Below are 24186 nucleotides of genomic sequence, written 5' to 3'. Positions count from 1 at the left end.
AAGCTCTGCAGATGGACGATCGCACCTTGGGATGGCACCGGACGAAAGCGACAGCAGAGGCGTGCGTAAGGTGCTGAAAGGAGCTTGGAGGTGCGACGAGCTGTGCGTTCGAGTGGATAGCGAGATGGGAGGGCGAGCTCGAACAGAGGGAAACCAAGTGGTGTGAGTGGATCGTGTCGAGGGAAAGAGAGATTGAGGTTGAGAGAGTGGGTCAAAGTCAGCACCCCACCCACGCGCCCAATCCAAACGGGCTCAAACCCAGAGTCAAGTCGAGTCGAGTCAAAGCGACCAATGCGTTCGGACCCGCAGTCAATGAAAAGAGACTGGCGTAGAGCGCCAAAGCGAGCGCGTGGCATCCCAACCGAGCCAACCGACAGCCAGGCGACAGGCAGAATTAATACATTTATTGTGATTCAATGAGAGCCAATAGAAGCGACCCTGAACGCAAGCCTCTTTAGAGCGCTGTTTTATGCCAATTTCTGCACCTCAACCACCACGCGCAAGACTGAGCCAATGATCAACCAGCCCCATCCTGTCGGTCCGGTCATCTTCTGTCAAGACGCTCGCTTGCTGCTGGGTCCAGGCCAAGCACGATCAGTGCCTGGCTAGGCAAGTGAATCGTGTCGATGCTCACTCGCTCCATCCCGCATCGACATATCCAGGTCTGGCTCACAGCGAGAATGGGACAGTGAGTCATTCCATAGTGGCTGCAAGCGTGGCTGGCGTATTGGTCTTCAAACAAGCCCAGAGCAGAAGGGAAGCAAGACGCATTCGAAATTGCAGCTCATTTCAAATTGCGCCCAGACCCGCAGCAAGCCAGCCAGCCAGCCAGCCACTTCTCCAGTAGCTCGATAGAGACGTCTCTGGCCGCAGACGTTCATACCGCCCGCTTGTCACTGTGACCCTTGAATCCTATTCATGTGTTGCTCGACACCATCATAGTCACTCATCTGCCTCTGACAACGCTCGGAGAAGGATTGCTCGCCTGGGTCAATTTCCGACTGCAAAGGTTGGTATAATGCCTATCTGTCCAATATGCAAGTCAGCGTCGGCAGCCGGGATCTGGTGCGGGGTCTAGACTTGCATCAACAAGCGAGCTTTTTTTCGTTCTCATACGATATCTTACCGCCACCGTAGATGCAGATGCACGAATCGCTTCGACGCTTCCTCATGCGGTCCGTTCTCTTCTCTGAAAACACTGGGCCTGTCAACCCATCCACTCTCGACAATCGAACAAAGCCGAGATACGAATCAAATGCATTTGTGGTTTGCGTGCTAGTTACAGATGAGTTCATGCGGGTCATGCTGAATGCTGTTCGCTGCGTATATGCAGGAGAGGGTTGAACGCGGGCTACCTTCCTCATCGCCCGGTCAAGATGTAGTTCAAGGCGCGCAGACTTCGCAGCAGCACCGCCTGCGCGTTCGCCGGGCTCGCCAATGTCGCCAAAGCCTTCGACTCGATCCGTTGCGCTCCGCTCATGGCCGACAGTCGGTCCGTCACCGTTGGCCCGCTGATCACAATCCCGGACTGCGTCACTCCAGCCGAAGCTGCTGCCGCTGCTGCCTGCGCCGCTGCTCCAGGCGTCAAGTCGCCACTGCCGCCAACACCACCTTCTGCGCCCGTGTTGGTCTTCTTCCCACCATCCTCTTCTTCATCCTCTTCCACGGGCTCTGGAAGCGTCGAGAGCAGCGCGTCCAGATCCCCCACCAACGATTGCGAAGCTTGGTTCGCCTGCGCTTGCAATGCTTCGCAGATGGTCTCGCGCGCCCCCTGCACAACGCCCAGGTGCAGAGCGATCGCCAGTGTGCTCTGGAAGCCTTTGCTTGAGATCGACGTAGCCAAAGGCTTGACCACATTGCAAAGTCGATCCGCCGGGATCACTGGCATCGAATTGAGAGCACCGTCCGTTCGAGGCTTGACCGAGATCGCCGCCACCTCTGTCTGCAAAGTGGTAGCGGCAGTATCGTCGCTCGCGTTGGCAGCGTTAGCGGATGCGGAGTCTGTAGCTGCAGGTGCTGCCGTGGAGGTCGTTTCGCTCGGGCCGGCGTCCTGGCCGTCGCTTCGCACCATCTCCGCGCTCGTGGCCGCTTCACTCGGTACCTGCGGGGCATTCGCAGCTGGCTCGGCATCCGCACTCGACGGTCTGTTCGTCGTCGTCATCAGTGGCCTCGTCACCGTGCTGATCAGATCCAGCAGCGAGTCCACCAATTGACTGTTGGACAGGATCGTTTCCTTGGCCAGCAACCCGAGCAGGATGTTGAGTGGTGCGATGCCGCGGTCGGACGTCTCGGTCTCCTTCTCCTTGCCCTTGCTCTTCTTCGGCGGTCGCGCCTCATTTCGCAGGAACCACATGGCCGACTGATTGTTGACATTGGTCAGGTGCAGCAACGTGTCGATGCTGCGAGAAGCAATCAGGAACGGCGCCTCGTCGCCCGTCTTGGAGAGCGGCGCAGTGGCGCCAGTCGTGCCAGGCCCATCTGGTGTGGACGTCGGAAGGTGCGCAGCGCTGGCAGGGCCCGTGAGAGATCGCTTGGGCGTCGGTCGCGACGGCGTGGAGTGCATCCGATGAGCGCGGTTGCTCATCGATACAAACGAGCGGTCCACAGCGTGCGCGTCGACCGAGCCTTCCGATAAGACCATGAGAAGCAGGTTGAGCAGCTCCGCACGGGTCTTGGAGTTCTCTGCCAGGTTGGCGAGCACCTTGTGCAATGCGGTCTGCTTGGCGTTCATTTGCGGGAAGAAGAGCAGACGCACGAGTGTGGCCACGCCCGACTTGTCGAGCAGATGAATGGCGTCGCGCGGTCCGGCTTTCTTTGTTGGGTCCACGTCAGCTCCATCACGCGCCTCAGCACCGGCAGGTCTGGGAATGCCGGATGCATTGAGCATGCGGATGGGCACGGATCCAAGCCGTCCGGCTGCAGAAGAGGCGGGGACAGCGCGAATGGTGCCAGTCGAAATGTCCTGACTGTCACTCTCCTCCTCGTCGAATCGGCGATGCTGACGGTTCCGGCCATCCGCATTGTCGCCATCCGTGGTGGCGGCGTGGCCTGCCATGCCGCCCAGAACGCCAGAAGGAGCACCGCCGGTTCGGAGCACTTCGCCGAAGGCGGCGTCAAGGAAGTCGAACGCTGGATGCTCGCTGTCACGTCTGGCCGCGCCAGCACCCTCTGCGCCTGATCGCGTGGAAGAGGGGGCAGCAGAACCTCGATCTCCGGCACCTCCCTGTCCGACGCCTTGGTCAGGGCCATCGCCATTGCCGCCTGAGCCGATCTGCTCGCGGATGCGGCGTCGCGAAGTCTCGATGGCTTCTTGCTGGATGACCTCGGCACGCAGCTCGGGAGGGAGAGCATCCAAAAATTCGGGTGCGATCGTCGTAGGCTGAGGCAAGTTGCTGGTGGCCTCCGCAGCTCGACGCTCCCGGAAGTGCTGGTTGAGCACCTCCTCGCGCAGATCGTCCGGAAGCGCCTCGAGGAAGGTGGGATCGATGCCAGTGTCGGTGATGTCAATCTCCTCGCCGTTGATGGTAATGGTCGCGCGCGGCGTCTCGGTGGCAGCTTCGTGGGTTTGCGTTTCGGGCGCGCCAGTCGTGGCTGCGTCTGCTTGCTGAGTCGAAGACGAGCCGGCTTGCGTGGGTTCGGCATCCGCCATCTCGACGTCGTCAGGCAGAGCGGCAGCTGTCGAGCTCGATGTAAGCTCGGCACCAGCGTTCGCAGAATCGGAGGTCTCTGCTGCAGGAGCCTCGCTAGCATTGGAAGCATCACGCGAGGCACCCGCTTGAGACTGTTCTGCAGGCGCTGCTGACGAAGAGGGAAGAAGGGACTGAAGCTCGCTGCTGCCGATGCCATCTGCGATCATCTGCCTGGCACGCTCCTCACCCTGGCGCAATCGTTCGCGAGCCTCTTCGAGCTCTTTCTCGGTCTGCTCCCTGCTCTCGCGCAGACGCTTGAGCTCGGCTTCGGCCTTCTCTCGTGTCTGCTTGGCCTGCTCGAGCGCCTTTCGGTCCTCTTCCAGCTGACGACGCGTCTCCAAACGATGCTTCTTGAAGCCAGGCAGAAGCGCATTGATCAGGTGAGCGCGCATCCTGGAGGTCCGTTCGGCTGAGACGGGAGAAGACGGGAGGAGGATCAGTGCCTCCTCGGACCATCTCGTCAGTGTCGGCATGGGCGTGAAAGATTGAGCAAGGGTGACGGGGTCGTTCTGAGCCGCAGCTTGCCTGTCGTTGGCGGCCCGGTGCCCACCGCCGCCCAGCACGGCTTGTCCGTGATGGGTGTGACTGTGGTGATGGTGATGATGGTGACCTCCGCGGCCTCCTCGGCCGGTCACGTCAATGCCGTCGATGCGCATTCGGCCTCCATCGCCCATCTCGATGCGGATCTCCTGAGAGCCTGCACCGCCTCGCGCGAGGAGATGCTCAAGGAATTGCAGAGCCCCTTCGCCCACGAAGTCTTCCACGGACTGAGCCCAGTCCGCATAGCCAGAGGGTAGGGATCCGCCGCCAGGGCCGCGGCGGGTCGCTCGTCCTGCGTGACGGCTAGCATCGGCATCCGACTGGTCCACCAGCAGAGGATGAGTAGAGATCTCATCGGACGGCGGCGCTGTGCGTCGAGGTGCCATCATCGAGTCGAAATCGATCAGGTTGCGTCGGCGATGGCCGCCTGTACCACTGCCCGTGTTGGCGATGGCATTGGGCAAGAAGAAGTTCGGTGGCAGGAGCCCAGCCGTTCGAGGACGAGCCGAGGAGGAGCCAAGACCAGCCGTGCGCGGATCAGGCACAGCGGTCCAGCCCCAGTTGGCGCCAAAGCGGTCGTCGGCCGGGCCGACATACTCTTCCGCCAGCTCGAGCTGCGAAAGCTCGTCCTGGTCCATATCTCCGTCGATGGACTCGTCGTCCAGCATCTCGATCTCCTCGTCGTCCACCAGGCCATCGACCATGTCGCCCTCCATCACAGGAAGATCGTCGCCTTCCTCAAACTCCTCTGTGATCGGTGGCAATCCCTCCTCGCCGTCTTGGAAGACAAAGTCCAGCGCCTCCTCCTCTTCATCGTCGAGGTCGGTTCCGTCGTCGTCCTCGTCGTCCTCGTCGGTCCACTCGTCCTCTTCATCCATGATGCTGGCGTCGTCATCGTGGCTGTCATGGCCATGCGAATGCGTGTGGTCGTCCTCGTCCGAATCAGAGTCATCGTCGCTCGAGTCGTCCATGTCCGTGTCGGAATCGGTCAGCTCCACAACGCGGGGATCGTCGCCGTCCATGCCCTCGAGCTCCTCGTCTGTGGACAGCTCGCTGCCGGTGTCGGTGTCAAAGTCCTCCATCTCCATGTCGTCTTCGTCATCCATGTCCTCGTCCGACATCTCGTCGTCATCGAGGCCTGTGTCCATCTCGCCGGTGTGCATGCCGAGGGACGAATTGCGGTAGAAATCGGGCGTCTCGGCACGCTCAATGTCCTCGTCGTCCTCGTCATCGTCGTCAAAGTCCTCCTCCATGTCGTAGTCGGAGGAGAAGTCGGTCTCGTCGTCCGACTCGTCAATGACCGCGCGCGCGCTGGCCTTGGGCTTGCTCATCCGGATGGCAACCTTGGTCAGATGCTCAAGGGGCCGCAAGATGGCTTCGAGTAGCGACTTGACGGTCGGCAAGTTGAGATCAACATCGGCGATGGCGCTGGTCAGCACAGTGACGAAGCTCTTCTCCAGCATCATCTTGGCCATGTGGATCGTCAGGTCCTCGGTCTGCTTGCCGCCCGTGCTGTTGGGACGAGCGATCAGCAATCGATAACAGAGGTCGCTCAGCGCGTACAGACGGCCGTAGCGCACTTCGATGGATTCCGAAGAAGAAGCAGCTTCCTTGATGGACCTCGCGATGGCATCGAGCATCGTCCTGCGCACTGTGATCAGGTCGGCGGGGACCTCTTTGACGTCGATGTGCACGGAGACATCTGCTGCCAGAGCCACGAGGACCGACATGGCCCAATTGGACAGCGTCATCTTCCTGCGCAGCTCCGTGCTGCCGTACGAGCTGAGGAAGCCAGCAGGGACGAGCTCGGTCAAGAACGTACCCAGGATGCCGGCACGCGTTCGGAACGTTTCCTTGCTGCCGGGAGTGCCGGGCGCGAAGGTGACGCTCGCCGACGCAGGAGCAGCAGCAGGCGTGGACACGGGCGTAGCAGCGTTCCCGGCCGCAGCGGCGAAAAGACGCTTCTTGCTGAAGTTGACAAAGGAGGTCTTGCAGGAAGAGTACGACGAGAGCAGCTCGGTCAGGCACTGCATGAGGAAGCACGAGTAGAAGAAAGCAATGTCTTGCTGCTTCTCCTCTTCGGTCTTCTCCTGCGTGGCAGCCACGGATCCGTTCGTCGCGGTCGAGGCGGTCGATGAAGTGCCAGCAGCGTCCAGGACCGCGGCTTGAGCATCGCTCGAAGCAGTCGCATTCTCAGCGGTGCTGCTCGACGCCGACGCAGTCATGGACTGGGTCTTCCTTCCCGAGACGCGAAGAAGTTCGGTCAGCAGATAGCTCATCAAGCCGTCGAGCTCTTCGGAGGGAGCAGCGAGGACCGACAATTGCGTCGCTGACTTGAAGAAGGCGGGCTCTTCGTTGGCCTTTGCGCTGGCGCCATCAGCAGCATTTTCCATCGGATCATCGCCGAGACGGAGGCTCGCAAGACTCGCCGAGCCATTGCCTAGATCCGAAGGGGAGTCCTTGGCCTCTTTCTTCTCGGCCTCAGCCGGGTCTTGCAGCAGCTTGATGTGTCCGCTGCCCTTGGTGGGCGAGTATTCGGTCATTTCCACCTTGGCAACGGCCGACTCGAGGAAAACGTCGGGGTCACGCAGGACGGCACAATCCAGCTGACGAACCAGCGTCGAGGTGTCGCTGGTCTTGTTGCGCGACTGCGCCACCAGGCTGTGAATCTCTTGCCTCATGACGCTCGCCAGCGTCTGAGCGTCTTCGACAATATGACGCAGTACGATGGCCACGAACGGCTGACATCCCGAGACTTGCTTGGGCTCGAGCACCCGGAAGGGCTCCAAAATCAGGCGAACGCCGCCCTCGCGTGCGAATCGAGCTGCGTACGTGTGGTTACGCGTCAATACGGTGAGCAGGCGGAAAGCTGCGAGCAAGTCGTTTCTCTCGAGCGAAGTCGCCTCGCGGAAAATCTGCAGGGCAAAGAGGAAGAGGGCATCCGAGATCGGCACTGAGCCGACTCGCACGCGCGGCAGGTCCGGCTTGATGGTTGCTGAGGCAGCGGTGGCGCCTTCTCCAGCAGCTTCGGTCGTGATCCCATTTGCGTTGCCAGCAGTATCGGAGGGAGTGGACTCGGTATCCATCGTCGCATCGAGCAGAGCATCGTCGGTCTTGACTTCGGCAATGTCTTCCGAGAAGCCGAGGATGCCGACGAGAGCCAGAATGAGGGATGCCAGCCACTTGGGTGTCGACTTCGGAGGGGTTGACTCTGCAGATGATGCAGATGGAGTGGCGGCTCGAGCATTTTGAGAGGATTCAGCGGTCGAGGATGCCGAGCCAGGGACGCTCGCGTCCTCAGACGAAGAGGGGCGGGTTCCGTACAGCTTGATCAGCCCTTCGAGCGACCGCAGAATGGTCGTGGCGACGTCGCGATCGAGCTGCTTGAAAATTTGCTCGTCGTGCAACACGAGAGCAAGCAGCTGCATGCGCAAGGCGACAAAGTCAGCCTTGACGCCGAAAGCAGCGGATGCTTCGGCATCAATGACCTTGACAAGCGTTTCGATGTGCGCCATCGCCTTGGCTCGATCCGATGCCTGCAAGATGATGGCAGACTTGACTTCGAAGACGAGCGCTGGATGATGATCGGCCAGCTGCAAGCCTCGTTCAACCAGGGAAGCTCGCAGCGAGTCACGGCGCTCTTCCAACTCGGCCTTCAGCTTGGCCACCTTGTCGGTGTCCATCGTGTCATCGGTCTCCGCCTCCTTGTCGCTCGTCTCCGCAGCCGCCTCACCGCTTCCGCTGGCGTCGGCCATCGCTGCGTCTGGTACGTCGCCGGCCGCGGCGTTGGTCGTGTCAGCACGATCGTCACCGGCACCGTTCGTAGCTGTAGCCCCACCTGGAGGAGCGTCGGCGGCCGCACCAGTGTCGGATGGCGGTGCAGCCGGCTCAGCAGCCCCTCGAGCTCCGTTCTGGCTATCCGTGGCACCAGTGCGCTCGTCGCCCCACGGTTGAGTCGGATTATCACGGTAGTGGACAACGAGCTCGTCATGCGCCAGCAGATACTCGGTGGCCGCGTTGAGATTGTTCTGACAGCGAGACAGAGCATGACGGGCTGCACCGTCGGGGAAGCCCATGTCCACCATCGTGCGGACACGCTCCTCGTTGGGCGGCCTGCGAATGGGTGAAGGAGCTGTGCGAGGCGCACTACCAAACGCGAATGGATTAGCCATATTCAACAGCCCCGATGGGAGCGTTCCGGATGCACCCGGAGCGCCAGAGGTGGTTGAGGTCTTCTTAGGAGCGGACGCTGACTCGTTCTGTGCTTTGAGGATGGTCAAGAGGTTCTGCAGCATCAAGCGATTCACCGATGCAGGCATGGAAGGAAGCCACGGTTTATCCCAGGCGGAGAGCAGCAGCTGCAGCACCCCAAAGCGGATCTGGACCAGGTACGCGTGAGGCTCAAAGACGTCCTTGCCGCCCTCGCGGATGAGTTGCGTCGTCTGAGCGGAGTCGATGAGACCCTTACAGTGCACGAGCTTAAGCAACAGACCTAGCATCACCTTGAGACCGCCACAGGTGTGACCCAGCTTGATGCCTGCCTCGTCGATGTCGGTGGCCGAGAGTTCGATGCTGTTGCCGTGACCGTTGTAGAATCGGTCGATCTCGGCCACATAGCGGCGGAACAGGTCGAAGAGGGCATCAAGACCGCCTTGCTTGTCCAAGGCACGCAAAATGGCTGGATAGACGACAGGAGAGCTGGGCCGTTCGTCGAAGAGGAGACAGCTCGTCTGGCAGATCATGAGCGTGGCAAAGGCAAAGCTGTTGATGCCGTTGCTCGATTCTCGCCACGTGAGGTGGTCCTTGAGGAACTTGGCGATCTCCACAGAGGCTGTGTATGCGGCGGCCTTGTGGGCAGCATCGACGCTGCGACGGGGGGCTAGGTAGCGGACCGTCTCTTCGAAAAGCGAGGTGAGCGAGGAGGGGACCTGCGAAGCAACGTAGCGCAGCGCAGCGGCATTTCGCTGTCTCGGATCTTCGTCCTGCGACGGAGTCGAGTCTTGCGGCTGAGCGCGCTGCTCGACGGTACCAGCAAGATCTTGCAAGAGGTCATCCGGAACGCCGTGCTGTGGGGTGCGTTGCGGCTGCGGCATGCGCGTGGACGAGCCCGTTGCGCCATTCGAAGACTGCGCAGGAAGGTCAACAGCACCTGTCGCGGTTGACTGCTGCGATTCTGTCTGCGTATCTTCTGCAGATGTTGGCTCCGTGTCGGCTTTGGCGGTTTCGGCCGAGGGATGCGGAGGCGGCAGCGAAGTCTTGAGCAGCATGTTCTCCCACGCGCAGGCACGGTGGATCGCGCCGAGCTCTGCAATGCTGACGGTACCCGATGTCGTGCTAGCCACGAGGGTCTGAAGGAAAATGGACGGCAGCTTGTGACCCACATACGTGATCGTGCACACATCCGTGAAGAGGTGGGTGCGCGAGCACAGACCCACCAGCTTGCGGAACGCGAGGTTGGCCTGCTCCACCTCTGTCTCGTCACGGGGCGTCGCCATCCACAACAGCCGCGAAACCGTGTTGTCGTACGTCAGGGAAGCGAATGACTTGTCCGTGATGCCAAACAGCGCCGCCGCTTCCTCCGAGGCGGCCTTGACGTCGCGGAGCATGGCGATCAGAACCGTGCTAGGACTGATCTCTGCCATCAAGCGCACGAGCGTGACGAGCGAGTCGGCGAGCAGCGACGCGGAAAAGTCGTAAGGAAGACACGGCAACGAGTAGAAGCTGAGCAGCTTGTCGAAGCCATCCATCTTGATGAAGTCCTTGCAGTGCGAGGTGGTCTGGAAGAGGCCCTCCAGAAAGCGGGCCATCACGTCGATGGAGGCAATGACCGGGTTGGACTCGAGCTTGGTGATGTCTTCCTTGCGGATCGGGTCTGGCTCGTCGGTGACCACGTCCGCCAGCGCGACGGAACGGCCGCCAGTCGAGCCCGCAGCGGTGGTGGCATCGGCTTCATCGGCAGCGACCTGACCGACAGGAAGCAACCCGTACGCTGCACGCGCCTTGGCGTCCTCAGGCAGCACAAAGGTGCGGCCCATCTGCTGAATTTCGTCGAGCGTCTTCATGATCGATTCCATGACGAGCGGCTTGAGGCTGGGCTGGTGGCGCATGAGTTCGTCGATGGCAGCGCCAAAAGCGTTGGCATTGTCGCGATCCTGGAACACCTTGCTGTGACGCTCCGAAGTGAAAAGCGAAAAGAGCTTGGGGATGAGTGGACGAGAGTTGTAGAGGTCGAGCCCAGCTTGATTGAGGCAAATGGCGCCGATGGCATTCGGGATCGCAAAGATGACCTCCCAGTTCGCCTCGATGTCGGCTTCGATGGCATCAAAGAAGGCCTCGGGGATCTTGGCCTCCTGCAGGATCGCGAGCGAGGTCGGCTCGTTGTGAACAAAGGCCGAGATGATGAGGATGGTCAGCGAGAAGATCTGCGGACCGAAGATGGATCGGTGCACGATGATGCGCTTGAGCGAGTCCAGCAGCGAGGTGTTGACAAGGTTGCGCAGGCCATCTCCGGTGCCGGTCAAGGCCATCATCTGAGAAATCGATTTGAACATGGAGCGGATCAGCCCGGCGCGGCCAAAAGCGAGGCGGCCGTAGAGGTTGTCTGGGCCTGGCTCGCCAAAGACACTGTCGCTCATGCGATCAGCGGAGCCATCCTCGATGTCGCGATCCACCTCGGCCTTGATGCGATCGACCATGACATCGAGGCCGCGTGCGTTGCAGAAGAGGTCGAAAGATTGGGGCAACGAGTAGATGAGGGCGTCCATGAGGCCCATCGCCCTAGAGACGGTACGCTGCACCATGTAGCGATCTGGACATGGGATGCCGATGAGGTCGATGAGGAGAGGAATGAGTCCTGCACCGACGATCATGGGGCTGCCGAGCGACGTATTCCCGATGAAGGCGACGAAGCTGAGGACGGAGTCAACAAAGTGATCGCTCGAGACGGGCTCGTCGGTGCGAAGGTCGTCGATGAGGCTTCGCAGCACACTGAGGATGATGCCGTGGTTGACCGAGGCGTTGACCGAGTTGAGCACCACGGCGATCTTGGTGCGGTAGCGGCCGAGACTCTCGAGCGCGTAGAAGGCGCTGCTCTGGACGGCCATGTCGAGCTTCTGCACAGGGTCGATGAGTGCGGCGACGCGCTGGACCAGGTCTGGCTCGTACAGGAAGAGCTGGGTGTTTGCGGCGGATTCGCCGATGACGAGACCATAGCAGGCCATGGCGAGGAGGCGACAGATGAGCAGCTGCTTGCGAGCTTCTTGATTCTGAAGACCGATCGCCAGACGGACGCGTTGGAAGAGCTCGAAGCGCTCCTCGGATGGAATCTCGTAGCTCTCGACCGCCTTGGCAAATACGTCGGCGGGATCGCCAGCGACCTTGTTCAGCTCGACCGTGATCAAGCCTTCGCGACGACCTGCAGCCGAGGTCGAGCCGGATGCTGCCGTTGCAGCGCTCTCGGCCCTTTCGTCGGGACGTGTTGGCGTTGCGAGGAGGGCACTGGCCGACAGAGCGGGAAGTATGGCCGGGCGAGTGTCTCTGTTGCGCGAGCGCGTTGGCGTTGACGTCGACGGCTGATACTGCTGGTGGGTTTGATGAGGAGAAGCCGCGGTGCGAATGGGGTGAGGTGACTCGCTGGCGGAGATGGTCGAAGAGGACGCGACGGGCTGCGAAGAGGTCGATGCGGTCTGAATGATTGACCCACTGCGCCTGAAGAACTGGAAGCGAACGTCGGCCACACCGGTCGGCAGTTGAACCTCGGGCCGGGCAATATCGACGAGCGAAAGGCCATGGTCTCTGGGAGTCCATATCATGGAGAGCGTGGTGAGACGGTCCTTGGAGATCTGGAACTCGTGTCGAGGATGGTGAGTGCTGTGCTGCTGTGCGGCTCGGAGGACTAGGCGGAGGGTGGTCTCGAGCACGTCGAGGTCTCGCGTGTAGAGAAGCTCGTTGAGGTGCTCGAAAGAGCTGTAGAGCTTGCGGTTGGTGCAGTTTTCGATGAGAAGGCGGGAGAAGCGCACGATGCTGACGACGAGACGCTTTGTGATGGGGGTGAACTCGTTGAGCTGGATCTTGGACAGCTCGTAGTCGCGGCAGACATTTTCGAGGATGGTGTCGAAGCGATTGAGTGTGCCGGTCCAGTAGTAGAGATCGCCGCGTGGCCAGCACCATTCGGATATGCTGTCGAGCACGGCCGGTAGCTCGTCATCGGATGACTTTGTGATGCGCTCCTGCAGCGCCACAATCTCTGGGGCCTATTATAGTGGCAAATGGAAGAGGAGTGGATCGTTAGAATGCTTGCTCTGAGACACGCATCGGGAATCCTGCGTCAGTATCATCTAGGAGCGGAAAACTCACGGCTGGTGCCAGACGCTTTGGCGCCTTTGTGATCTTCATCGTGATGCGAAGGCAAGAAAGTGCGGCGTCAAGTGCTCTGCCGAGCCAGCTGAGCGATGCCGCACCTCTTGGTCGAAGAGAAGCCTTTCAGCAGGGGCAGGTGTGGGCTGAATGCGGAAGTGGTCCAGACGTCTGAACATCGACTCGATCGACGAACAGCCGAGATGTGTGAGGTAGCACCTCTCTTGTGATCTGCCTGTTCGTCCGGCAGTCGACCGACGAGATGATGACGGCAGAGGAGAGAAGGAGAGAAGCCCCTGGTGTGAGTGAGTGATGAGGAAAATGAAGGATGAGGAGGCTGAGCTCCAAGCTCACTTCGCTTGCACTTCTCAAAATTGCAACACCTGCACCACGCGCTCTGCGATTCTCAGCGTCTGCAGTGACAGTCAGTTTGTCACTTTCGATCACGCTGCGCTGCTGCTCCGTGCTTTGCTTTTCGCCTCCACACTTTATTTCCTCGAGAGCTGCGCTGTGCTGGCCCTTTTTTGCCGAGCCTCGTTTTTCAGTTCAGGGTTCTCTTTGGTTCAGAAACTTGTTGCTTTTGCTCAGCTTCCGCAGCTTTTGGCAGGTGCGAATTCAGAAGATGGGAATATGCAGAAAAAGGTCGAGAAAATGGAGGACGAGAAATGCGAGCCAAAATGCAACTCGATGGTGCCGCGCTGAGCGGGTGAATCGACTCAGCCGGCGCACAGTCCAGTTGTCTCGTTTGGCAGCGACCAGGCTCGAGAGCTCCTCATCTTGTTCCACCGTCTCCAATCAGAGTTGTCGAGGACAGAGCACATCATCATGTCGCTTTCAGAGGCACTCTTGTCGCGGGCCCAGGCCAACAGCTCCCTGCTGGCCGAAAAGGGAGGCTCCTCAGCTTTCCACGGTGGCCCAAAAGGCGGGCTCGCTGCTTTCCTAGCCAGGTCGAGGACGACCCCCGCCGGTGCCGGCACTAACACCACCAGCAAGGGCCAAGGTCTGACTTCCGTACAGATAGCCTCATTCCATGCGCACAAGACCTTGCCGCCCGTCAACTACGCCTCGCAGGCCACCACTCAACTCGTCCGTTCGGTCCGACAGCTTCTCTCGTCCAATGCGTCCAACTCGACCGCGACCGCCTCGAGGCCGCCTCTCGAGCATCTCTACAGCATCACCAACACGCTTATCATCCACTCTTCACGTCAGACCCTCGATGACCTCTACGATACGATCAGGATCGAGTTTGAACGTGCTGCTGGAAGCTTTGCGACCGCGCTGCACAGCTCCGGTTCCGCCAACGAGTCGCTGGCATCCAAGGCTACATGGCTGACGCAGCTCCAGTCCATCTGGTCCAACTGGTGCGAGAATCTAGCATTGGTGCGAGACGTCTTGCTGCCCTTAGACCGCTACTTCCTCCAAACCCTCGCATCTACTACGGCGTCGGAACAGAGCAAGCTGCCCATCTGGGATCTGGGCCTCGACATTTTCGGTCACCGTATCCTCAAAGATGCCACGCTGGCTAGCATGATCCTCACTCGTATCGTGGCTGCTATCGATGGCGAACGCCAGCAGAGCATCTCCTACCGAGAGTTGCACGCTTCCGTCGCGGACATGTTCCGCCAGCTCAAGGCAGAGAGCGTGCTCGACGAAGCCATTGCCACCGCCACCGTCTCCTTCTACCAAGCAGAATCTACTGCCGCCATCGCGGAGCTCTCACCGACCGACTACGTCGAGTACGCCGATCGTCGCATCCACGAAGAGCAGCAGCGCAGCGAGTGGGCTTTGCTCACCCAGGACGGACGCGCTGCCAACGTGGCTGCGGCGCGCAAGCAGCTCGTCACGGAGCATGCCGACAAGATCCTCGCCGGCTTGCCCGATCTCATCACCGCCAAGCAGCTCAGTGGACTCGCCAAGATCTATCAGCTGGTCAAGAGTATCGACCGCCTTTCGGACCTGCGCAAGGCCTTTGCAGAATACATCAAGACCCACGGCGCCTCGATCGTCAACGACCGTGCTAGAGACGACGACATGATCGAGAGGCTGCTCGAATTCAAGTCGTTCATCGATGCGATCGTCTCAACCGGCTTCCAGCGCGACGGCGACTTTGTCCATGCGCAGAAGGATAGCTTCGAGGTGTTTGTCAACAAGCGCGAGAACAAGCCTGCCGAGCTCATAGCCAAGTTCCTCGATGCCAAGCTACGCAGCGGCAACAAGACCATGACGGATCAGGAGCTGGAGCACAACCTCGACGAAGCGCTCATCCTCTTCCGATACACGCACGCCAAGGACATGTTTGAGGAGTTCTACAAGCGTCACTTTGCCAAACGTCTGCTGCTCAACCGCTCGGCTTCGTCGGATGCGGAGCGCAGCATGTTGCTCAAGCTCAAGGAGGAGTGCGGTCCTGAATTTACTGCCAAGCTGGAGACCATGATCAAGGATGTCGACGTTTCCAAGGATCTCATGGACGAGTTTGAGCGCTTTGCGACCAAGCAGCGCAAGGACCAAGGCTCGCTCAGCGACGACTTTGACCTCAGCGTGAGCGTGCTGACCCAAGCGCACTGGCCGACGTACCCCAACATCGAGGTGACGCTGCCGACGGAGCTTGCTGCCGCCGCCGAACGCTTCGAAGCGTTCTACCAGAAGCGTAACAGCGGTCGGCGTCTGCACTGGCAGCACTCGCTGGGCACGCTCTCGATCACGACGCAATTCGACAAGGCGGGCGTCAAGGAGCTCCAAGTCAGTACATTCCAAGCGATTGTCCTTCTGCTGTTCAACAGCCTCTCGGCAGGGGAGAAGCTCAGCTACGTCGACATTCGCACACAGACGGGTCTCAACGATCAGGAGCTCAAGCGTACGTTGCAGAGTCTTGCCTGCGGCCAGATCCCGACGCGTGTGCTCCGCAAACATCCGCAAGGCAAAGAAGTCAACGACGACGACGAGTTTGTCTTCAACGACCACTTCAAGAACGAACGCCACCGGATCCGCATCAACCAGATCCAGATGAAGGAGACAGCGGAAGAGCAAAAGTCGACCGAGCAGCGCGTGTTCTTGGATCGAGAGCTCATCCTGCAGGCGGCGGCGGTGCGCGTGCTCAAGGCCAAGAAGACGATCAAGCATTCGGAGCTGGTCAACGAGGTGGTGGAGCAGATCAAGAGCCGCTTCACCATCGAGCGCGCCGAGATCAAGAAGGTGTTTGACATCTTGATTGAGAAGGAGTACATGGAGCGCGTCGAGGGCGAGCGAGCGACGTACCGCTACCTTGCGTAGGCGTTTGTTCAAAGCTGCAATTGCGATGTTAGTTTCCGTGTCGTTAGGCTTCAACCGTGCGAGACCATGAGCGTACAATATGTGTTCTCTGATTCTTCGGAGATCACCATGCCGATGAGAGCCGATGAAGACTCACCACCTCGACGGTCCTCCTATGGCGCCATTCGCAGTGGTGCGCATACCTTTGTGAGGCTCCCACGGAGAAGCACGATGAGGCAACCAGATTGGGCTAGCCGAGAGTCGCGCGGGAGAGCGGGGAAGGTCACGGCTCGCCGTAACGTGCATATCTGATCTCACTGCGCAACTCCGCCTCGACGATCATCACCCTTGAAAACACACACACTCAGCAGCGCGCGGAAAATCAGGCACCGAGAATTATCAATGAAAAAAACCCTCGATAAATTGGCATTTCGAAAAACAAAAACATAAGCGAGGCTGCCGGCGCGCTGATCAAGAGCCTAAGCGAGGCCTTGGAACTTGGACGAGAAATGAGCTGATTCTTTCCCCTTTGCCACCAGCTCGGCTCGTCTATGTCGGCAGCACACTCAAAGGGTCCTTGCACATCAAAAAGCTATGACACGAATAAGAGATGTCGAGAGCAAGCTATGTTGTTGTCAGTACGGGCACAGTTCGAAGGAAGGAAGGCAGCCGACTTCGCCGAACCAGAATCAACAACCGAAAGCGTACGAAAGAATTCTTTGCCGGAGGTCGAACAATTTATTTGGCTCGTCGTCGAATATTCCTCTATGCGGAACGGGCTGGGGACATGTTTGGATTTCGGGGCAGCGGCAGCACAGAGCGTGGAGCTGTCGGTGAATGGGAGCGCATCGCCTCTTACATCCGGAGGCGTACGTCTGTCAATCCCCCCCTCTTTGTTCTCCGCAGCTAGGGTGCCGTCATCTTCGCGCGGTCTGGCCCTTGGTGGCTTGCGAGTCTGTGCAGAAAAGCATTCCAGCGTTTGTTCCTTCTGCTCCCAGTTTTTGCTCCCCATCTCGTCCATGCTTCGGAGCTCGAAATATGACTGCCAGGCTCTCTTTGGCTCGCCGTCTGCTGCTCATTCACAGCCTCCTTGGTACGGTAGACGATACAATGACCCTTCTTTCTTCAACTGACGAGCGAGCCGAGATGGTTCGCAAGCCGCTCGCTTGGAGATGCTTGTCCCTCTCCGCCTCCCGTTCAGGGTTCACTACCCAAAGTGAACCCCAAACATTGCACAGGTGGGCGTCGAGACATGACATGATTCCTCGACCTCGCTTAGACACAAAGCCAAGTGACGCAGGCCAAGATCTTGACAACGTAGCACAGATGATTCTCTGCCTGAGGAATGCCAAGCTGCCGTGGCTCTGACCTCTGGCCTCGCTGGACCCTCCCGAGCCAAGCGCGTCGCTTCCCGCATGAGGACGGTTTCAACGGTCGGCGGGCGCGCACTAACTGATTTGGGCGTGAATCGGCAGGCAGCAAAGCTGAACCCTTGTCTGTCCAAAACGCAGAAGGGGTCTCAACTTTACTTAGTGCAAGACAGGGCTTGACCGGGCAACGGTGGCGAAACAAGTGGTACAGCAGAGACATCTTGAGCTATGGTCCACTAGACTGCTCGATCAGGTGATGCTTCTGGCCTTCCGCTCTTTCGTATCTACAAAGCAGAGATGGACAGGCAAAGCTTGAAAGAGATGATCGATCCTGCGCGCACGGTCAATCCAAGCGGACTCCAAAGATCCGCCTCGCTTATTTTGCCATTTTGCGAAAAATGACCTCTGCCCCAGCTGCCCAGCTGCCGGCAATTGCTTTTCAACACAGGACCGGTCTCTTTGGCGTCTCCATCCGTCGTTCCAACTCAGGTGATGTTTTGACGTTCCGCTAACCACAGCGTGTAGGCGAGATCCCATTCCTTCAACGAGCCCCTTGGCTGCTGACCGAGAAGATCGTCGTTGGTTCTTTTCTGCCAACTCAGCTGATCGACATCATCCTACTGCGCTCGCACCTTCTGCCGCCCCCATACCCAAACCACCGGGACCCTTGTTTTGCCCCCTCTCGTCTTGCTGTTTGCTCGCTCCAATGTCGGGCCGAGTACGTTCTCTCTCTGCCTCCTCGGTTCTGACCTGATTGGGACAAAGGTGCGCGCAAAGCTCCAGGATCTTTCCATAGAGGCCTCACTTGACCTGCTCGCTTAGGCGTGCTCTTTCCAAAGTCCGTTCTGCCTCCCCCTTCGAGAGTCCGACCGATTCCTTCTGATGCCTCTCCCCTGTCTAGACTCCCTTTCTGCTTCCACGCACACAGCTTAGCACCGGCATCTCATTCCATTCCGTGCATGTGAGCTTGAGATCGTTCTTCCTTGTTCAGACAAATTCGACATCGGGGCCTATAAACCCTTTGACCCCGTCTGGATCCGGAACAGCTTAGAACATTGAGTGGATCTTGTCCGAGCAATCGGCCGACGAGGACGGCGACAAGCGGTCTCTCATGTTGCTGGGCACCAAAACATTTGTTGAGCACGTTCTTGGCTCACCAAACTGCTTCAGCAGATGGCGCCGATGAGCGGCACGCAGCGAGTAACCGCCTGTGTACGATTGCGTCGAAACGAGATCTACATGTCCCTGCATGCATGAGAGTCGTCCCAAGCCCTCAGCCAGATGCCGGGGCACTCGTGCCCTCTCCAACCTTGCCCCGCCCGCCACTCTCTGCCCATGAGCTCATCCGATCGGTCCGTTGCGTCTAGAGAGCCAAGCATCTCCTCCTCGACCGCCAAGACCGGTCTTGCTGCTTGCGTCCTTTCGCTTGCTTTTTGACCCTGTCGGTGCCTGAACCTCGCACGGCGAATGTATGGACACGGCGAACACGGACTTGGATGCAGATCAAACATCTGATGGATCTGGGACGAGGGACGGCGGAGCCACTAACAAAGCTTAGAGAGACAATGGACCGACCGGCATCTGAGGTCTCGCATGAACCAGAAGGGGAACCAATGTCATGTGTTTTGAGGAAGAAACATCCACGGAACCTCATCTGACCCTCCGCCCATCTGCCCGCACTATTGGATCAGAGGCATCCCTCCGCTCTCTCCCACTTTCCCCCTCTGCCGTCCTACCCCAAGCGCTGCCCTCCCCACCTGCTGCGCTCACGTTAGCAACGTCCATCCGAACCCACCTGACAAGTACATAAGGACCTCATCTGAACTCGTTCCTTCATCCCCGCTTACCTCCATCCAACCCACTTCCTCTTACACACCTAATCACAGCCAAACCCTCCCCCCTCCTCACAGTCCTTTCGTATCTTTCACGATGTTGACCAAGTACGCTGTCCTCGCTGCCACCGCCGCCGCCGCCGTCACTGCCGCTCCTGCCCAGAAGCGTGCCGCCGCTGGCCAGGCCGACATTGACATTGTCATCCTCAACTACGCTCTTACCCTCGAGCACCTTGAGAACGCCTTCTACCGTGACTCCCTTGCCACCTACGATGCTGCTGCCTTCCAGGCTGCCGGCTACCCCGAGTGGGTCCGCCAGCGCTTCGTCGAGATCGGCGGTCACGAGAAGGCTCACGTCGACTTCCTGACCACCGCTCTTGGTGACCAGGCCACCGCCGAGTGCACCTACAACTTCGGCGTCACCGATGTCAACTCCTTCATCGCCACCTCGGTCCTCCTCGAGGGTGTTGGTGAGAGCGCTTACCTTGGTGCCGCTCAGAACATCACCAACCCTGCCTACCTCACCGCTGCTGGCTCCATCCTGACTGTTGAGTCGCGCCACGCAGGCTGGGTCCAGTCCTCCGTGCAGCAGGGCGACGGTTTCCCCTCGGCCTTCAGCACCCCCCTCAACTTCAACCAGACCTTCTCGCTGGCTGCTCCCCTCATCACCTCGTGCCCCAGCACCAACCCTGCCCTCCCCGTCAAGGCCTTCCCTGCCGCGACCGTCTCCGGCGACGTCTGCGGTGGCAAGACCATCACCATCTCTGGTGAGGGTGTCCAGTCTGGTCAGTTCGCTGCCTTCCTGACCGGCCTCAACACCTACTACGCCCAGATCGGCGACAACGGATCGGTCCAGGTCCCCGCCGAGGTCAAGTACGGCCGTGTCTACATCGTCGTCACCTCCGGCCAGAGCCTCAGCGATGACACCACCATCGCCGGCCCCGCCGTCGCCGACATCCCCCTCTCCGCCGGCGAGGCTGAGAAGATCTACTCGCAGCAGCAGTAAGCGCGCAAGTGGACGTCGACAAAGCGAAAACACCACAACCACATACCATGGTCCCGTCTAATCTTCGTTCGGAAGTGATCTTCCCCTTCCTTAATTGAACAATGCTTTTTGCTACCATATCTTCTTGCTTGTGTGTCGAGCCTATGAAATACTTCGTTCCCTTGAGCATGCCGCGCGCGTTGAAGTATCGTGTGAGTGAGCGACCCTCTCTTGGCGCCATGTGCGACGGAGACTGTTCGTTGAAGACGGAGGCGTCGAGGGCTGAGTCTGAACGAGTGAGGGTGAGGGCATGAGGATTGCTGCAGGAGGGTTTGATGAGGCGTTCGTTGGAGGTTTTGCATGAGTCGGAGGGTTGATCAAGGTTTTGTGCTCGTCGGTGACGCGGTATGCTATGAGAGCCCCCGCTTCCGACGCTGATACCTTGCCAAGGTTCGTTAGACGGCACGACGTGGCCATAGTTGCGACCGCCAGTCTCGGCGGCCACCCATCAGCGGAGTGAGCGCTTCGCTGCCGTCTTCGACGTCGACAGTACTCCCCAACATAACGCCCCCAGCTATCCCATTTTCCTACCTCGAGTCGTCGTCTTACAGGGGCTGTAAGACGACGGCCTCGGGGTACGAGAACGGGCAAGCCGGAGGTCCCAGGTTGCAGAGTACTTGTTGGCAATGCAGACGATGCGAGGAGGGTGGTGGTGGAGAGTGGATGAATAGTGTATGCCAGTGAGACGAGAGAGGAGGAAGGCCAGCTTGAACGCCATTCTCCAATCATCGGTGGGTACGAACAGAGACACAGCGAGCCACGTCAGGCGCTGCGTGTGACATTGTCGCCGGTGACTCTCGCCGAGTGGGCATAGACGCCGTCGGCGAGCGACAGAGTTAACGGGGCCAATCACGTTCAGCTTCACAGCCTCATGCCCGCTCGGGCAGGAGGCGTGTGGATCGGTGTCCATCCGGCACCATTGTGGCTGGTGCTTCATTTCATTCGACGCAGACAGGGGCAAGCACGATTTTGCGAGACAAAGGGAAAGCAATCTGCATTGAGACGAGTCGACATGGCAACGAAGGCAGATGTCCACCGACCGTGCAGATGAGATTGAGCGAGAAGAAAGGACAGCAGACATGGGACGGTGGGCCAAGTGGGCGTCGAAGAAAACGAGAAGAACCACCGGCAACATCGTCCAAATCAGGCCGAGGAGGAGAAAAGGTAGCATCCCAAGCCGGTCTGGCGAGCACGTGCGAGATTTTGGGGTCTCGAGCTGATTTGGCGAGTGTCGAGCGAAATCCCCCTCAAGTGAGGTACGGGGACCACTGTCGCGTCGCAACGAGCGAGAGGTCATGCTCACTGGGTGTAGATCTGCTCGACCTCGGAGCTGGAGAGAGCAAGACCATCACTAGATATGATGAGGGTGCGTCTGGGCGGGCTGGAGAGAATTCGAAGCTAAGAGACAGCAACAGCCCGAACACTGATCACATTCATCGCGTAGGGCGTGTAAAGTTGGCACTGACATTGTTAAAACACGATTTTGAGAGGGGAAGACATGTCTGAGGGTATGCTACACGACAGAGAGAGGGGGTGGATGCACTGTGCGATGACGAGGAGGGAGTTGACTCAGAGGAGGGTATTGCTGGGGGTGGTAGCACCGAGAATGCCGAAGCATGCGTAGGTCGCCGTGACCAGCAGACCTGTAGAAGCGCAATGAAAGGAAGAACACGAGTCAGCGCCAACATCGAGAGTAATACCGACTCGAACGGAGACGACGTACCGAGGAAGCTGAGACCGCTGAGGATGGCGCCGAAAGCGCGCTTGCTTGGCGTGCCCGAATAGTAGCCGATAGCGTACGGAATGCGAGAGACGACCCACGTCGCTGAGATGGCGGCGGTGAGCCTGGGGAAGAAGAGGCCGTTGAAGAGCGTGAGGAATGCGAAGCCGGTGAGGTTCTCGAGGGTGTTTTGGTGAACACGCTGGGCGCAGTTGAACAGATGAGCCTCGCGGTTCTTGTCCGCAACCGCCTTGTCAGCGTAGAGGTAGGGGTAGGGGATCTGAGCTGCCTTGCGAGCGCTTCCGGCCTTCACGCCCATGAGGAACGTAACCCAGATCGCGGAGACGACGCACGAAACGACATAGCCGTAGCCAACGGGCAGGAAAAGGCCCTGAACGGTGGTGGGCTTGGGTGCGAGAAAGTGGTAGAAGGCCGGAATGGAGGCGGTGAGCGCGGGAAGGGCGATGCTTTTCGACATGTTGATGAGGATGCTGCGCAAGAGAGGTGAACCGCTTGTTGAAGTATGCTGTGAGAAGACGGATGGAGGTGAGGTCGAGTGTGAGGTGGACAATGACGACGGTGGATTAGGGGATGACTTGTTGGAAGAATCAAGCCGCGTGTCGCAGCGTTGATGTCATAGAGCGCGGCCCGATAAGAGAGAGGGCGAGTGCCGATACACCAGAGCGGCAGCCGATCGAGAGGCTGTCAAAATGCGCGGTGGCCGATTTGTGACAGGTATCGAAGAGTCGGTTTGGCCCGTGCAGCAGAACGTCAGCTACGGCCCTCTATCATATTGTGCAACCGTTGAGCACACTTGCCTTCCATTACAATCACTTACCACAATGACACCAGCGCATTAGTTCTGCAAGGCCTCGGAAGGAGCGACGGCGTTAGCGCAAGGCTTCTGCTGGACACCGCTGAAGGCCTTGCCCTAGTTCTTGGCGGCGTCACGTCGCACGCGTTCCTCTCGCATCAAGGCCTGACCGCGATCGAACAACTCCTTCATGTTTCCTATGCAAGTGTTTGACCAACAGCAGAAGGACGGCGAGATCAGTATGAAGGTGCTACTGCAGTGCTGCCCGACAACCATCTACCTACCTCCCGCAGGGACGACGACGCCATCCCAGAGGACCTTCTCGGCAAAGATGAGGTCGATCTCTTTCTGGCCTCTCATCATCTCTCCGAGCAGGGCGAAAGACATCTTAGGGTATTTGAGCCCGTGAACAACGACGACGTTGTCACCTTTGGGAAGGTCAGCCTCGCCGCCGACGTCGGCCGTTTCGACCCCCTGGCATTTCCGGTGAACGTGGAGTTCCTTCTGCAGGCGGTAATTGATTGTCATCATGATTTCCGTCGGGACGTCTGCAGCGGGAGACCCGGAACGATGCTCGGGCGCGGCACCATCCTGAGCGAAGCGTTCGAGTACGACTTCCAGATCTTCTGTTGGTGTGAGAGAAAACGGATAGGGAGGCAGAGGATAGAGAGTCAATATGCGTATCAAAGCAAGTAGGGCCTGAGTATGCTGCACCACGTACCGTCCTCGGCAACATCGACGCCGTTGCATAGGACTTGATCGGCAACGTAGAAGTCGACTTCCTCGACACCATTCTCTGCAAGCTTCTTGAGGTCGTCGTCCATGTCGGGAGAGTGACCACAATGAATGATCTCGACATGCCGGGGCTTCTCGTCCTGCTCTCGAGCGGCACGAAGCTCTTTGGCCACGTCCAATACATCCACCGACTCACGCAGGTGGAGGCGGATCGTCATGGTCTTGTCTGACACCATCGCTGCTGATGTTCGATGAGATGTGCGAGGGAGATACTGGCGTTGGCGTATGCTTTGGCTCTGACTAGGATGAGAGGGCGAACAAGCTTGGGGCAAGAGGAAGACGAAGTGACTTGGAAGATGAGAAGGACGAACAAAGGTTGGTGAGACTGGCTGGCTTATATGCGTTCGAAGCTCTTACAAGAAAGAGCGAACCTTTAGACTCGAGGTCTATTGACGTGCAGGGCCGGGGGCGGAATCCTTCTTCGTCAGAATCACAAATGAGCCGCAATTGGGTGCAGAACGCCAGGCCAATACACTGCGCAGCAGCGAGCTTCTGTTTCTCATCAATAGGCTTACTGCGTGCGCTGCGCAACCGAGGTCATGTTTGCAGAGACCCGCAAAACGAGGAGCAAATGCTTGACTACCTGTGCGCAGCAGCTGAGATTGTTGGCGCGTTCTTGTTGAGACCTGTCCATCCGCTCATCAGCTCGGAACAAGCTCAGGGTTTTGTGACAATGCAACGAAGAGAGCAGCTTGTAAAGCTCTGCCTGTCACATCGGTCAGATCTTTGACATTGCGACCGCTGGAGCTTGCTGCTTCTGACGGATAAAGAGCCTCC

General features: G+C 59.0%; 5 protein-coding genes across 5 annotated transcripts; 2 read left to right on the top strand and 3 right to left on the bottom strand.

The window, feature by feature from the left end:
• Positions 1-1360: 1360 nt before the first annotated feature.
• PSEUBRA_002124 (E3 ubiquitin ligase, domain of unknown function DUF913) lies at positions 1361-12623 on the bottom strand (the record flags this gene model as incomplete). Its single annotated transcript, XM_059464749.1, has 2 exons — positions 1361-12481; positions 12585-12623. The coding sequence occupies 2 exons, from the start codon at positions 12621-12623 to the stop codon at positions 1361-1363; spliced, it is 11160 nt and encodes a 3719-aa protein (XP_059320776.1).
• Positions 12624-13409: 786 nt separating this feature from the next.
• PSEUBRA_002123 (Cullin, N-terminal) lies at positions 13410-15854 on the top strand (the record flags this gene model as incomplete). Its single annotated transcript, XM_016435318.1, has 1 exon — positions 13410-15854. One exon carries the CDS (start codon positions 13410-13412, stop codon positions 15852-15854), a length of 2445 nt encoding a protein of 814 aa, XP_016293354.1.
• Positions 15855-19132: 3278 nt separating this feature from the next.
• On the top strand, positions 19133-20041 carry PSEUBRA_002122 (Ferritin-like superfamily; the record flags this gene model as incomplete). Its single annotated transcript, XM_016435321.1, has 1 exon — positions 19133-20041. One exon carries the CDS (start codon positions 19133-19135, stop codon positions 20039-20041), a length of 909 nt encoding a protein of 302 aa, XP_016293353.1.
• A 1608-nt stretch (positions 20042-21649) lies between these two features.
• Positions 21650-22278, bottom strand: PSEUBRA_002121 (Membrane-associated, eicosanoid/glutathione metabolism (MAPEG) protein; the record flags this gene model as incomplete). The annotated part of the gene is made up of 2 exons (XM_016435303.1): positions 21650-21723; positions 21804-22278. The coding sequence occupies 2 exons, from the start codon at positions 22276-22278 to the stop codon at positions 21650-21652; spliced, it is 549 nt and encodes a 182-aa protein (XP_016293352.1).
• A 453-nt stretch (positions 22279-22731) lies between these two features.
• PSEUBRA_002120 (uncharacterized protein) lies at positions 22732-23585 on the bottom strand (the record flags this gene model as incomplete). Its single annotated transcript, XM_059464748.1, has 3 exons — positions 22732-22811; positions 22899-23240; positions 23336-23585. The coding sequence occupies 3 exons, from the start codon at positions 23583-23585 to the stop codon at positions 22732-22734; spliced, it is 672 nt and encodes a 223-aa protein (XP_059321237.1).
• Positions 23586-24186: the final 601 nt, after the last annotated feature.

Source organism: Kalmanozyma brasiliensis, assembly GCF_000497045.1.
Source record: "Kalmanozyma brasiliensis GHG001 unplaced genomic scaffold PSEUBRA_SCAF17, whole genome shotgun sequence".
NCBI lineage: Eukaryota > Fungi > Basidiomycota > Ustilaginomycetes > Ustilaginales > Kalmanozyma > Kalmanozyma brasiliensis.
The sequence above is the reverse complement of the archived record's forward strand: the minus strand, read 5'-3'. Positions and strand labels throughout refer to the sequence as shown.